At 39.6% G+C, this 15124-nt stretch overlaps 1 protein-coding gene across 15 annotated transcripts in view; it reads left to right on the top strand.

Annotated features, from left to right (window-relative positions):
* The window catches only part of myo5aa (myosin VAa), a 56626-nt gene that overhangs the window by 12388 nt on the left and 29114 nt on the right, over positions 1-15124 (top strand). For all 15 annotated transcript variants that reach the window (XM_032516435.1, XM_032516427.1, XM_032516394.1 and 12 more), the window contains exons 2-12: positions 3138-3248; positions 4966-5137; positions 6122-6266; positions 8789-8945; positions 10698-10841; positions 12400-12481; positions 13496-13603; positions 13829-13935; positions 14051-14316; positions 14408-14489; positions 14603-14743. In XM_032516435.1, the coding sequence (XP_032372326.1) occupies positions 3138-3248; positions 4966-5137; positions 6122-6266; positions 8789-8945; positions 10698-10841; positions 12400-12481; positions 13496-13603; positions 13829-13935; positions 14051-14316; positions 14408-14489; positions 14603-14743 (1515 nt within the window). The remainder of the gene's footprint in view (positions 1-3137; positions 3249-4965; positions 5138-6121; positions 6267-8788; positions 8946-10697; positions 10842-12399; positions 12482-13495; positions 13604-13828; positions 13936-14050; positions 14317-14407; positions 14490-14602; positions 14744-15124) is intronic.

Here is a 15124-nt window from a genome sequence, read left to right as displayed (position 1 = left end):
TGTGAACTGAAGCAAGAGAATTAAACGTGCAGGTTTCCAGACTGAGCTGCAGGGCGAAATCCAGTGGCCGGCAGAATGGACGGGGTTTACCCAGTCTAAGTTTTAGGTAAATTTTCCTAAATGTGTAGCCTGACGTATTTTATAGCTCCAAAAACTACTATTTGAAATACAATTCTGCTGAAACAATGTCGCCATTACACAGTCCAACAGGGCACTAACAAGTTTATTTCTTAACTGTAAAATGCCTAATGTATATACTGTATAATGGTCACAATTCTTGAAAAAAATAACAAATATAAGGGTGTTTTATCAAAACATTTTTTATAAATTTATATTTTTTTTTAAATGTGTCACTCAACGGCCTTAACGTCACAGCATTATTACATTACTTTTATCCAAAGCGACTTACAGTTGCTGTATATCAGAGGTCGCACACCTCTGAAGCAACTAGGGGTTAAGTGTCTTGCTCAGGGATACATTGGTTGATGTAACGCGTACTATCTAACAACACTGATCACACAGTTTTGTGTTCTTGCAGTGGTGGAGAGAAAAAGGATTAGAGAAAAGAAACAAATGGGACAACCTGGGGGTTTTGTGGGGGTAGAGCTTTAAAGAAAAACACTTGTTTAACACTTTTGAACACATCCAGTAAGGCTCTGTGTTCACAAATGACAAATAGATGTGATTTATTTTGTTGAAAGTTAATCAAGGTCTAAAATGAACTTTTTTTGTATAATTGCCAATAGCTGGTACACTGAAAAAGTACCATCTAAAATATTTTCAGCCAGCCATAAAATTGCATAAGATAAAATCAAACTCTAACTAATGAGCAGGTCCTATTTGTCGAGTACGTGCTGCAAACAATGCCGCTCGTTGTGTTGGCGTAGCTGTCATAAAAAATTACGTTCTTAGAGAGGCTGTTGTTGCCATTTCACTCCACCACTCTTCCTAAAGGTCCTATGGTATTCTGCTTTTTGGATGCTTTTATATAGGCCTTAGTGGTCCCCTAATACCTTATCTGAAGTCACTTTCCCGAAATTCAGCCTTGATGCCAAATTACAGACACTACGAGCCTGTCCCACAATGAGCTTTCCTTAGGACATCCCATTTCGGTGTCTGTAGCTCGTTTGCAAGCCATGATGTCTCTCTCTTTCTCATTGGCGGGCTAAATTCTCTCAGCAGGCAAAGCAGAGAAAGGGGAAGTAGGCCTAACCTTTCCCCTTAGGAAAACATATAGGGAAGATTCCAGATTGGTCCATCTGAGCTTTAATTTTCTCAAAGGCGGAGCAGGATACCCAGGGCAGTCAAGGCAGGCTTGGAGAACTCATATTAATGTTTAAAAAAATCCTCATAAAGTGAAATTGTCATGCCATGAGACCTTTAAGACGTGGAGCGAGAGACAGACAGAGGGAGAGAGGGAGGGCCAGGGTTTGTGTGACCATGATGTCATGATTCAGATGATCGGTAGTGAAGTAGCAGAACAAATTTATAAAAATCTCTCCCGTTGTGCTCTTCTACAATGAGGTCTTTCTCTCTCACATCTTTGAAAGTTTATGTGCAGTTTATGTAAAAAACCCAAAGTACTGAAGAAGTATCAAAAGTGCCATTCAGATACTCCTGTATTAATAGTTGACTGTGTGTGTTCATATTTACCAAGTATTTAAAACAAATGAGTCTCAGTAAAGTGAAAATCCCCATTCATGTTGAGATTATAACACTCAAAGGTTTTAATGTCTAAATCCCGTCACGTGATTTGCGGTAATATGTGTGTGAATATGGGTTTGTTTTAGTCTTTCTACTTGTGTCTTTAATAGACAATAATAGACAAATATAACAAAGATATGACAAAGACAAGAAGACCAGGAGTATATTTAATCTTATCTCATTTAAAGAGTAAAAAACTATTTATATTTGTGATGTGGGGATGGATCCTGCACAAAACCGACACATAAATGTCAGGTGAAGTGGATGAAATGCTTGATACTGGAATACACCCCCCCCCGTGTGTAATATCAAATGTACTGTAAGAAAAACCTCTGTGTTGTTTGACCCCCGACTTATGTCCTCCTTAGTAACCTCATCTGTCTGGGATTTTAAAGTCATCCAGCAAACTCCTACACCATTAGAAGTAAGGCTTGTGTGTGTGTGTGTGTGTGTGTGTGTGTGTGTGTGTGTGTGTGTGTGTGTGTGTCTGTGTGTGTCTGTGTGTGTCTGTGTGCGTGTGTCTGTGTGTGTGTGTGCGTGTGTCTGTGTGTGTGTGTGTGCGCGCTAGATTCCTCAGCCATGTGACTGCCAGTGTTCATCACTGTTTTCCACGTCTGTGATCAGCTGATTGCCTCCAGTTACAAGTTTGTAATGCCGAAAACACTTTTATAGTGAACTTGTGTGGTGTGTGTGTGTGTGTGCGTGTGCGTGTGCGTGTGCGTGTGCGTGTGTGTGTGTGTGCGTATGTGTGTGTGTGAATTATGACCACACAATATTATGTTGTAAAAACTAAATATCATTTGGAGCCTCTGTTTGTTAGGGTTAGGGTTGCCTCATTTTGTTCCCACCACTTAGCTGATCATTACGAGCCATGTGCTCATGACTGAAAACATAGAACCCAGTGTTTTGTTTGAGGTCATACTGTTTTAACGATAAGTAGGAAGAAAGTACAAGTAAACTTTACTATCAGCCCGTTTTTTCGGATGGTGGGGCAAACTTGTATAATATAAGTACCTCCAAATAAAAATAATAACAATAATAAGAATAATGACTCAAGCCTATTTGAAAAACCATGTGATGTTGGTTTTATTGCACAGGGCCTCCTCAAATTTGGTCACATATCAATCAATTTTTTTATTTGCCCCGGTTGAATGGCAACGGCACTTTAGGATGCAGCCGAGTCTCGGCGAAAGGACACCACAGCTCCAGACATCCCGCTCGAAACCGGTCCATGATAAACCGAGATATGACAAAGCTGTCAGCTGCGTATATACTAAATCAAAATTTAAAGAAGGCATCAAAGTCTTGAATAAAGATGGGCTTCAGATGGTAATGTAAAATGTCAGCAACCCTGGCTCTTGGTATAATTTGTATTCCTCATATGTTATGACATGTGTTTATTTACCTTTCTTCATTTTGTTTTTCTCCCTCAGTGTGCTCGGGTGTGGATACCCGATGCAGAGGAGGTGTGGAAGTCTGCTGAGCTGACCAAGGACTTCAAAAATGGCGACGCCTCCCTGCAGCTCATGCTGGAGGATGGAACGGTGAGGCTAAATGCAGAGAAATTAGTCTCTCTTTATTTATTTTTTTCCTCTTCTCAGCTCTTTTTGTTGCATCCTCTCTCTCTCTCTCCTTGCCTCAAAGACACTTCAGAGTGCTGGGTCTCATTAGTGGTTATTGGTTTTACCATTAGCACTTCCCACAAATGAGACCTGCTTGCAAAGATGCCCCAGGGAGCATTTCAAATGTATAGCAGTACATTTAATTCCTCAGTTTAGAATACAAACCGCTTCCAGCACACAATACTCTTGTTAATGAAAGCATGCTACTGGCAAGACCATTTGCCATATTTCTCTATATAATTTAATCACATATGTACATGTAGTGTAGCTTGCACCATCGACTTGGTTACTATATGTTTCTGGTCCTGGCTGTTCAATTCAAAATTTGTCAACAGTTTTCAATGACATTGGGTGGAAAGTTAAGACATGAGCACAGGGGAAAACAGGATTTTTTTTAGTGTTTTAAGCTGTCAAGGTTATTTGTGTATCTAAATATCACACAGCTTGTTTCAGTAGGCCTACAGCAGCAACAGTTTTAAGCATCCATTTTTCAAAGAGGACCGGGGAAAATTCAAGTCCCCGCAATAAAATGATTTCTTTCAATAATGAAATAAGGCATTTACACATAATTTTGCAGTTTTTTTATGGTATGATGCAGCCATGACTCTCATTGTGGATTTTGCTGTTAATTCATGTGCAGGCTAAAATTCTACATCATTTCAATTAAAAAATAAAAATAAATAAAAATTACACATTTAGATGATTGTGCAGCCACTGATTTCTCTCTGTTTTAGTAGATTTCTGCTGCTGAAGATGATCAGAGACAGATAATTAGTCAGTCAAGCACTCCGATTATCAAATTCATTCCTGATGTTGTCTGCTAAAAGACTTCCAGTAACAGAATCAACTATACCTATTAAACACACATCAGCAAGAGAAAGAGATCCATTTAAAAGGCATACAATTTTTTTTTCCACACAGCGTGACGGCTACCAAGCTGGAAACACAACTGACTGGTGGTTTTGTTTCACAGCCATGCCAAATCAGTAGTCTGTCTCATGATATTTTTGAGAACATAACTGTAAAAGAAAAACTGTAAGAATAATTTTAATGGGAGTGGACATCTGTCTTTGATTAAACAATAGGCACTCCACTGTTAGTCAGCCACAGGCAACCAGACCTGAAAACCTGCAACCACTAAACATGTAAAGGAGCGTTGGACTTGATTTAGGCTAATGTTTTAGCAATGAAAAAGGCACGTTTCTCTCTCATCATCTGGTGAGTATAAACATAGAAAGCAGACTGAGCCTTGCTTTTGAGAAAATCAACACACTACAGTCAAATTATATAGTATATAAAGTTAATATATACTCTGCAATACAACTGTAATTTCTCAAAATCACATTACGTTTTTTTATTTACTTTATTGCTACTTACTTAGCAAGTGTTGGCAAAAATCATTTAAAAAAAAAAAGTTTCAGCCCTTGGATTGAGTAGGTTTTCCTGTGAGTTTACATGTTGATATGTTGAAGACCTGGGTACTAACCATGATACGTTGCTGCTGGATAAGGGTATTAATATCTTAATATGTACAATAAGTAACATGATCTTAATAGGGTTCACAGTCATATTTGCACTCCTCATCCAACATCTTTTGTTTTAAATGTATCTGTGATATAACTCTCCTGGTTATCTTTAGAGCATTGAGCACAAGCTGGACCCCAAGACGAAGAACCTGCCTTACCTGCGAAACCCCGACATCTTGGTGGGCGAGAATGACCTCACAGCACTCAGCTACCTCCACGAGCCAGCCGTGCTGCACAACCTCAAAGTCCGCTTCATCGACTCCAAGCTCATCTACACTTACTGCGGTAGGTGGCACTTTAATTGTCGGATGAAGCCTTAATGTGTGTGTTCAGCCAACAAACATCTAAGGAATGGTAATGTAAAGAACAAACTAGTGACGTACTGTAGCTTTGAGTAAAGAGGTTAAACATATAGTGAGGAGAGTTAGTCTTCTTGCTTTTCACCTGCCTGTACATGCTATGTCTGTGTGATCGAACTACATGAAAACACTTTACAATCAATCTGTAAAATTAAGTTTGTCCACTACAGTTGTGCAGTGTCATCGATTTCCTCAGCTTAGTCACTGAAAACAATAGAAACCCCATCCATCTTTTAGCACTTATTATGGCATGCTAGTCAGCTGAATGTTTCAATGTGGATTATTATTTACGGTTTATTAGTTAAGCATTGCCTTGATGTCTGTGACTTTCAATAACCTCTATTGTATTTATACAACAATTCGAGCATCATTTATTGTGTTTACACTAATTGATACAATGTGTCCCTTATTAGCTGTAAACATATACAATAGTATGGTGTGAGATATATATATATACAGTATAAATCTATCATTATACTATTGCATAGTGAAGTCTTGTTTGCAGCTAGTCTTCATTCAAGAGCATAAATACTCATTATGACATGGGTTCCATATAGTGATCATCTAGGTTTTTTCAGTCCGATGGTCATTTTGTTTTTTAAACCCTCAAATTCCCTCTGGCACTATATTTTTATTTTAAGTTTTGTTTTTTCTACAAATATAGAATTAGATAAATGTGACAGATTGTGTGTAAGCCATATGCACATGTACTGTACAACATCCCTTTTTACTTTCTATCTAATATATTGAGAACAATGTGGGCCCTAACACCTTCAATTTTTTATAATACACAATGGGTAATGAACAATATGCTGTACATGAATTACAGTTCTCAACCTCGTTTTTGAAAGAAGCATCTCAGTGTGTTACCTGTTTCACCTGGGTCATACTTTCCCTCTGTGTTCTGTAGGAATTGTTCTGGTGGCCATCAACCCGTATGAGACTCTGGGAATCTACGGGACAGACATTATTAATGCCTACAGCGGTCAGAACATGGGAGACATGGACCCACATATCTTTGCTGTGGCAGAGGAGGCTTACAAACAGATGGCAAGGTGTGTGTGTGTGTGTGTGTGTGTGTGTGTGTGTGTGTGGTTTGTGTGTGTGGTGTGTGTGTGGTGTGTGTGTGTTGGTGTTAGTGTGTGTGTGTGTGTGTGTGTGTGTTACCTGAGTAAGAAATCTCCTTGTTGCACAGGCCTCCCTCTCTCTTCTGGTTTTGTAGGTCAAAGCTGAGCCAGAAATAGGCTTGTGGTGGTCTCACCCTCTCTCCATTCCTTGCTCTTTAAACCATACACACACTGCTTTCTTCTGCCAACGCCAACCAGTAGATCTGTTTAGACCGTCTCTGGTTGTTTATGGCATTAACATACACATGAATACTAACGCTGTTGTATAGCAAGTTTACTCAGATCTCCCTCCTTGTTTCCTTCACAAATGCAGGGCAGTTTTAGTTAAGGCTGGCAGTAGTCAGCATAACCCTTTTAGTATGTCCAGTGTGACATAGCACTGTGGGCATACTCCATGTGCAAGGAATTTACATGCAGTCTTAGGCTTCACAATTAATTAAGACGTTACAGATGTAGCCTGTTGAATGTCAGTGGAAAGATAGTTTCAGTCAGGGGGTTTTAACTGCAAAGGCCCAGTCACCTTTTGTCACCAGCTAAAACCTGGCAATGACCAACAGAGCCCCAGCATACGGATTGCTGATTTACTCAATGTTAAATAAATGAATAAATACATAAATACAAGAATAGATAAATAACTATGCCTTTGAAATACATCATGAAATAAATAAATGAGGCAATACTTACATAAATAATTATATAAATGTAAATATTCATATGAAATTGCATCTGTTAGTTAAATAAATATATTAATTATCCTATTGATTCATTTTCATATGAATATTTAATTATGTATGTATTTATTGCCTCATTTATTTATTTCATGATGTATTTCAAAGGCATATTTTTCATGTATTTATTTATGTATTTATAAATTTTTTTAATATTGAATTAAACGGCATTCCATACTAGCAGGGCTCATAAGCGATCAGTAAATCTATTAAATGTGTAAGACCAAGTACATTTAAGTCAACTTTATTTATATAGCACATTTCATACATAATAAAATGCAAGACAATGTGCTTTACATAAAAATGACATACGTAATAATGAAGTGCAAGTGCAAAAACAATCAGTGAAGAGTATACAAATGCCAAGATATACAAGACATATGTACACACACACATACATACACACACACACACATTAAGAAGTTAGAGAACCCTTTAAAACATTGTCTAGTGTGTGGGGCTCTCTCTTAGGTCCTCAGGCAGTGTGTTCTATCTACTTGGGGCATGAATACAGAAGGCAGCCTCTCCTGCTTTAGATATAAACCAAGGGATGGTTGAAAGACCTCTGCATGTGGACCTATGGGTTCTTGTTGGTTTGTGTGTGTAATTAGCAGGCTATTTATATACTGCTGTGCAAGGCCATTTAGAACTCTGTATAAAAGCACCAGTTTTAAAATCAATTCTAGTTTTGACGAGGAGCCAATTTGGAAATCTAAGAACAGGTGGGATCTTGTGGTCATACTTTTTAGTTCTGGTTAGAGCTTTTTTTTTTATTAACTGTATTCGCTGCACATCTGATTTTGGAATGCTGGTGAATTTACCATTACAATAGTCTAGTCTTGCCATAATGCATGGATTAATTTCTCAGAGTCTGATTTTGATAGTTTTTAATTTCTTTTTAGATGGTAGAAGGCTGATCTTGTGAGACGATTAATATTGCTCTTGAGATTTAGATCCCAGTCTATGATTAGCCTGTGTAAATTTTCTAGAATGGGAGTAATAATGAAGCACATTTTTTACATTATACAACTGTGTTTTTATCACTAAGATTCAAAGTATGCAATTAGTCACATTTTCTATTCTGAGATGAATAATTTGAATCAGTCTGTGTTTGGGTTCCAGCCATTGGGATTCAGGAAGTGCATGACACCACTGGTGAATACTTGGCTCCAGTTTTTGTAAAAAACTAGTAACGTTTATTTGTACAGCCCAGTTTGACTCACACTGTCTATCTCAATAGGCTTCACATGCCCACAACAGCAACTCCCAAACACTTTACGGTATAAGACAAAAAAAATCCAAGAAAGACAGATAAAACTGAAGAGTTAGGGATGCAATAGAAGCCATCGGAGGAAATTGACAGCCACTGGGAGGCTCAGTAGGAGGAGTCAGTGCTGCCTCAATTAGGTGTGTTAACACCTGCTCTGCCTGCAGGCACTGAAAATGTTTGTTGATGATAGCATCTGACGCTAGTGTCTATCAGCCCAAGTCCAAACTCTGGCATTGTTTGTGTCACACTCTAATTATTAAACTTCACAGGATCGGTACACATCATCAACCTTAACCTCTAGCCCTATCTTCAACATCATTAACACCTTTATCCCAGTACTTAGCTTCTCTTGACTGGCAAATTTTCCAGAGGGCCTCAATCCTTCACAAGCACACCAAAATGTGATATACGTATACAGTTTCCTTATGTTTTTTTGTTGTTCAATGTATCAGGGATGAGAGGAACCAGTCGATCATTGTAAGTGGAGAGTCCGGAGCAGGAAAGACGGTATCAGCCAAATACGCCATGAGATACTTTGCTACGGTCAGCGGCTCCACCAGCGAGGCCAACGTAGAGCAGAAAGTCTTGGCTTCCAACCCTATCATGGAGGTGAGAACTGCAGACTGCCTGTTGAGAAAGACCTTGGATTACTTCCAGTTGTATCTTAAAATAGAACCCGTTTCCCACTGACACTCAAAGAAACCCAGAACATGTATTAAAATATGAAATTATGACCATATTTTAAACTTTTTGCGAGCATTTTGTTTTCTGACATACCTCATTAGATGCAGAATCACTATCTAGACTTACTCATAGATTTTTCCACTGTGAACTCAGTTAATGCAACCCTGTGCCACCTGTAAGCTAAAAAAGGTGTAAATTACAGGTCAAAACACTTGTTTTGTGGGTGTGAAGGACTGGAAAAAGTTTGTGTATAGACGTTTGTTTCCCTTGCCCATTTAGGATGTTCACACACTTAGCTGATATATGGATGATAATGGCTGAATGTCCTTCTGTTTGTCCTTCTCATCTCTTATCTCTCTCTTTTCCACTGGCTTTTACTTACTCACTTCCCTTCAGTGCCTCTGCTCTCTGCTGTGTTAACACAGTTCTTATTCTTAAGTGTGTGTGTGTGTGTGTGTGTGTGTGTGTGTGTGTGTGTGATGTGTGTGTGTGTGTGTGTGTGTGTGTGTGTGTGTGTGTGTGTGTATATATGTGCGTGTTTTGTATTTCTTCCTGTAGAGTCATAAGGACAGGAGGGGGTTGGCGAGCTCCCTGGTGCCCATATGTCACCCCTCCTCCCCCTCCTCTACCCACTCTGTCCATTCCTGTCCAACCACTCTACTAACATCCCTCGCGTCCTCACAGCCTTCACTTTCACCTCAAGCCAATCAGAGACAAGCTAACAGAATGAATAGAAAGCTTTCTTTCATCGCAGTGATGATGTCAGCCTCTAACCCTGGATGGAGACTAGATGGTTGCATCAGCCTTTTCGATATTACAAAACCTGCATGTGCATGAGAGAAGGAGAGTGTTTGTGTGTGTGTGGTGTTTATATGTGTTTGCCTGATTCAGGCAGAGATTGAAATACCTGCTCTGCTGAAAGACTCCTTGTCTGCAGTGAAAGACTATGTGTTTGGCCTTAACTCAGCAAGCGCCCTCTGGGCTGGCACACGACTTAACTAGGTTCAAGCCGAATGGTTGTATAGCTGGGATGTGTTTGTGTGTGTTTGTATGTAGCCCCGCCTGACAATTCCTTGTAGGGCCATTGATCAATCCAGTATATTGACCTAAGGCTGCTGACTTCAGCTAATTTATTTTCTCATAAGCTCAGCAGGGATTCAGGTTTTTAAACACAGTTTTTAATGTTCTGCCGTACTAGTTTTAAGATCAGATATATAGTACTTTAAGAGCCAGGCTAGCTGTTTCCCCCTGTTTCCAGTCTTTGTGCTAAGCAAAGCTAACCAGCTGCTGGCGTTAGCTTCATATTTTCTGCACAGATATGAGAGTGGTATCAATCTGAAGATTTAACTCTTGGCAAGAAAGTGAATAAGAAAGTGAATAAGCGTATTTCCCAAAATGCTTAAGCCATATTTGGCCCAAATGTTTTCACCGTAACAACAGGTACTTTGTTGCCTCCTTGTACTTTCTGCTTCACGAGAGTATCAGTAACTTAGAAAAAATTGTGTTTCACTCCGCTATTTTGGTATCCTGGGACAATTGGAGCTGCTATTTGTGCATACTAGATTTAGTCAAAAGACGTTAAAATAGAAATGTACTGCTGCACCATCTGCTTTATTTAAATTGAAACACTTACCAACATAATAAGTTGTTTCTGTTTTTGCAATTTGTTTTTTTTAGGCCATTGGAAATGCAAAGACCACCCGAAATGACAACAGCAGTCGCTTTGGGAAATACATCGAGATCGGCTTTGACACCCGCTACCGTATCATCGGTGCCAACATGAGAACATATCTGCTGGAGAAATCACGAGTGGTGTTTCAGGTGAGCGCTCAAACGCACACTCAAGTTTGTACTTGTGTGGACATTTCTTTTGCCATTTTTAGGCATAATATTTATCTGGAATCTTATAACCTCTTCAAACATTAAAATAAAACCACCTTTAAATTGTAGTAACATTTTATTTGTATGATATTTATTGTTGTGTGTGTGTTCGGCACTCCAATCTTAAAATGTCACAATGAAAAGGTAGACTGTCTCCCAAATTTGTAATTGTACATTTGTAATTACAACACACGCACCTAAACACACACAGCTACAAGCCCACTTGAACCATGACTCAGTTGTTAATTGGCCTCCATTGGCTTACACATGACTCAAATGTTGCTGCACACACACATGCATATACGCACAAACAGCAAATACTTTGCCTTGTATCATATGGTGAAGTATCAAACTCTACTGGCTGGCGACATGCGCAAAAATAAACTTTTGTAACCCTGGTTTTCTGAATAGAATGAGTGAGATGTCTTACTATAGGATGGTACGAGTCTGACCTCTGAGCTACTATGTCACCTATTTTAGGGGCATTATCATTATCAAATAAAGGCAAAAAATGCCAAAATGTATGTTTCTATGTAATTGGATGTTTTACCTCTCATTCAAAAGGCATCAGCTCTGACTAACTGTAAGGGAGTCTAATGTGGCAAACCTCTGTTGAAACCCTACAGACCTTTTATTGTTTTACAATTCAACAATAATGCTAAACCTGGTCAAAATGTTCTCCCTTTTGAAGATTTCAGTGCTCTTGCTATGCTTAAAATCCTCCCAAGTATGAAATTGCCCACATACGCAACCAGACCAGACACACACAAGCAGTCAGTCCACCAGTAGAACTCAACCAACACTGAATGACAGTTAGGGGTCGGTGTCCTTTAGTGCAGAAGAAGTTTGCGGCAATAATTTCCTTCTCAACAAAGACAAGTAGGAGGAAACAAAGCATACAAGTTATAGTGTGGCACTCCTTTCCTCTCTCCCTGTTTCTCTCTCTTCATTGTGAAAGACACTCTAGCCCAAGCAATGATTTCATCTGTGTCAGTTTCTTGTCTAAGTCTTTCTTTAGATATCTTTTTTCCCTCTCTCCGTTCAGCCCAAAGTCTCAGAGAGGCCAAATCAGTGCACATGTTTAACAAGCATAAAAGTTTAAAACTAGTTTTCTTAGGCTTTTAGTAATCTTATAACTTAATATTTGATAATTTATCTTCAAGTTTTATTTATTTATATAAAGTTTACTTGCTTTTTCACTTTTACAACTTTATTGTAAAGTCAGTGGGTGTTTTTGTGTTTGCCAGTAGGACAGTGTAGGAAGGATATTTTACCTATGCACACATACACACACGCACACACACACCTAAAGATGGGCGGTAATGGAGTCAAGCATGTGAAAAATGTGAGGAGGAAGGTGATTGTGTGTTCTGCCAACATCCTCATTCCCCAACTGTGTGTGTGTGTCTGTGTGTGTGTATGTGTGTGTGTGTCAGTTATTTGCCATAAGTGCACATGTAGCATTTCCCTCACATACTATCTTCATGCTTTCTTCCAGGCGGATGAGGAAAGGAATTATCATATTTTCTATCAGCTCTGTGCATCATCCCATCTGCCTGAGTTCAAGACTCTGAAGCTGAGTAAGTCTCATGTACACACACACACACACACACACACACACACACACACACACACACAAACACACGCGCGCTCAGAGCTGCACACCCTAATGTGTCTGGCTTAACTGGTTACACCATAAGCAATCACAAAAACAGTAGCTTGAAATCTGCTCACTTTCTTGCATTGGAAGGAACTCATAATTCATTTTTTAAAAGATTTTTTGGGCATTTTAAGGCCTTTATTGACAAGACAGCTGAAAATATGAAGGGGGAGAGAGAGGGGGGAATGACATGTAGCAAAGGGTTGCAGGTTGAATTCAAACCCAACATCTACTGGAACTGATCCAGCCCAGAATACAATCTGCATATAAAAAAATATTTATCCCCTCTACATTTCCAAAACAATTTGAATGAACCAGAGTAGAGTGTCTAAAGACCGCTGCCACATATCAGATTTAATGTCCGTTTTGACGTATCAAACTCTGAACAGGCCCTCACACAGAGCACTCCCACTGTGGACCTGCACCTGCTCATCCTAGTCATTGGACACACACACACACACACACACACACACACACACACACACACACACACACCACGCACACACAGCTGCTGTCTTTTCCTGCTGACTTCCTTGCTCAGTAAATGGAGTGGTTGTCTCAGTGCCTCTCATTGCCAGGCAGCAGACCATGCCTTAATTCAGTGTAAATTGTGTTTAAAGAAACTGATTGTGGGAACGTTAAGCTAACATCATTCTTACACAAAAGTGTTCTTGATTTAACTTTTGTCTAATAAACCTTAACCATCTGCAAAATTGTGATATGGTGCACTGAGGTCACAGTGTGTGAATATAACAGACAGTGCCTCATAACTAAGTAGAAACTAAAGGTTTACAAAAATGAATCTAACTTTTAAGTCAGATACATGTAAATTTCCAATGCAGCTTTGCATGATAAAGGGGGATGCTGTAATAGCACATTTATACCCAAATTGCACAAGGTATAATTTATTTGCCCTCTCTGTTTCTCCACCCAGGCAGTGCAAACGACTTTTTGTACACCCGGCAGGGCCGTAGCCCCGTCATCCAGGGTGTGGACGACACCAAGGAGCTGTCCACAACTCGCAATGCCTTCACATTGCTCGGTAACATGCACACCCTTACATGCAAAAATAAATACACATTCATATGTATTGGGGAAATGTACACATTGTAACCCTCTTTGTGTGTTTTGCTCGTGTGTGTGTTTTTGCTCGTGTGTGTGTGTGTGTGTGTTTGGTGTGGTGTGTGTGTGGTGTGTGTGTGTGTGTTGTGTGTGTGTGTGTGTGTGTGTGTGTGTGTGTGTGTGTGTGTGTGTGTGTTCCTTGCAGGTATTAATGAGTCCTATCAGATGGGATTGTTCCAGGTTTTGGCTGCTATTCTTCATCTGGGAAACGTGGAGATAAAGGACAGAGACTCAGACAGCAGCCTCATTCCTGTGAGGATAATATTTATACTCCAGTCCTAATTGTCAGACAAGTTGAAACAGATTGTGGGATATTTAGAACTTTATATATGTATAAAGTACAAAACATCTCCTCTTTTCTCTGTAGCCCAACAATCGCCACCTGACGGCATTCTGCGAGTTGGTAGGCGTGACCTATCAGGACATGTCTCAGTGGCTGTGCCACAGGAAGCTGAAGACAGCCACAGAGACCTATGTCAAGACCCTCCCCCGCCTGCAGGCCACCAACGCCCGTGATGCGCTTGCCAAACATATCTACGCCAAGCTTTTTAACTGGATTGTGGAGCATGTTAACAAAGCCCTTATCACCAATATCAAACAGCACTCCTTCATCGGGGTCCTCGACATCTACGGGTACGTCTGCATCATGGCTAAATACAGTGAATTACCCTGACTTTCCTCAGCAACGTACAAGCGGAGTGACTCCTCTGTTCTTCCTCTCAAGGTTTGAGACATTTGAGATCAACAGCTTTGAGCAGTTCTGTATCAACTACGCTAATGAGAAACTCCAGCAGCAGTTCAACATGGTGGGCAGCATGTGTTTTACCTGTTGGATTGCACTTTATATGTACAGATGTGAAACAATAATAATTGTTGGATGCAAGTATACAGCTAAATCTTAACGTGTGTTTGTGTGCAGCATGTGTTCAAGCTGGAGCAGGAGGAGTACATGAAGGAGCAGATCCCCTGGACTCTGATTGACTTCTACGACAATCAGCCCTGCATCAACCTCATAGAAGCCAAGATGGGCATCCTGGACCTGTTAGACGAGGAGTGCAAGGTACTTTTTTTATCCAGCCTACTAAATAATATTAGAAATAGTTTGTATTGTATTTACTTTTCTGGTATGTCCCCATTATTGAAATATACTTAGGATGCAGAGAGAAGTGTTTCCATCACATGACAGACAGAACAAGAGTTTACTCCTTGGTCACTATTTGAAGCAGCTTACTGTTTATGCTGATCTTTTTCAAATCTCTGTCCAAAAGAACACATTTTATCCTGCTTTTCTTGGACAAAAATAAATCATAATCATAGATTTGTCTTTTAAAGGTGCCCTGTCACACAAAAGCGTTTTTACTTGCATTTTTTGAAATATGTTAGGTCCATATGTGTTTGTGTTATGTTGAAATTGTGAAAATGAACTGCTACCTCCTCTGTC

The sequence above is a fragment of the Etheostoma spectabile genome, chromosome 1 (assembly GCF_008692095.1).
Source record: "Etheostoma spectabile isolate EspeVRDwgs_2016 chromosome 1, UIUC_Espe_1.0, whole genome shotgun sequence".
Lineage (NCBI taxonomy): Eukaryota > Metazoa > Chordata > Actinopteri > Perciformes > Percidae > Etheostoma > Etheostoma spectabile.
The sequence above is the reverse complement of the archived record's forward strand: the minus strand, read 5'-3'. Positions and strand labels throughout refer to the sequence as shown.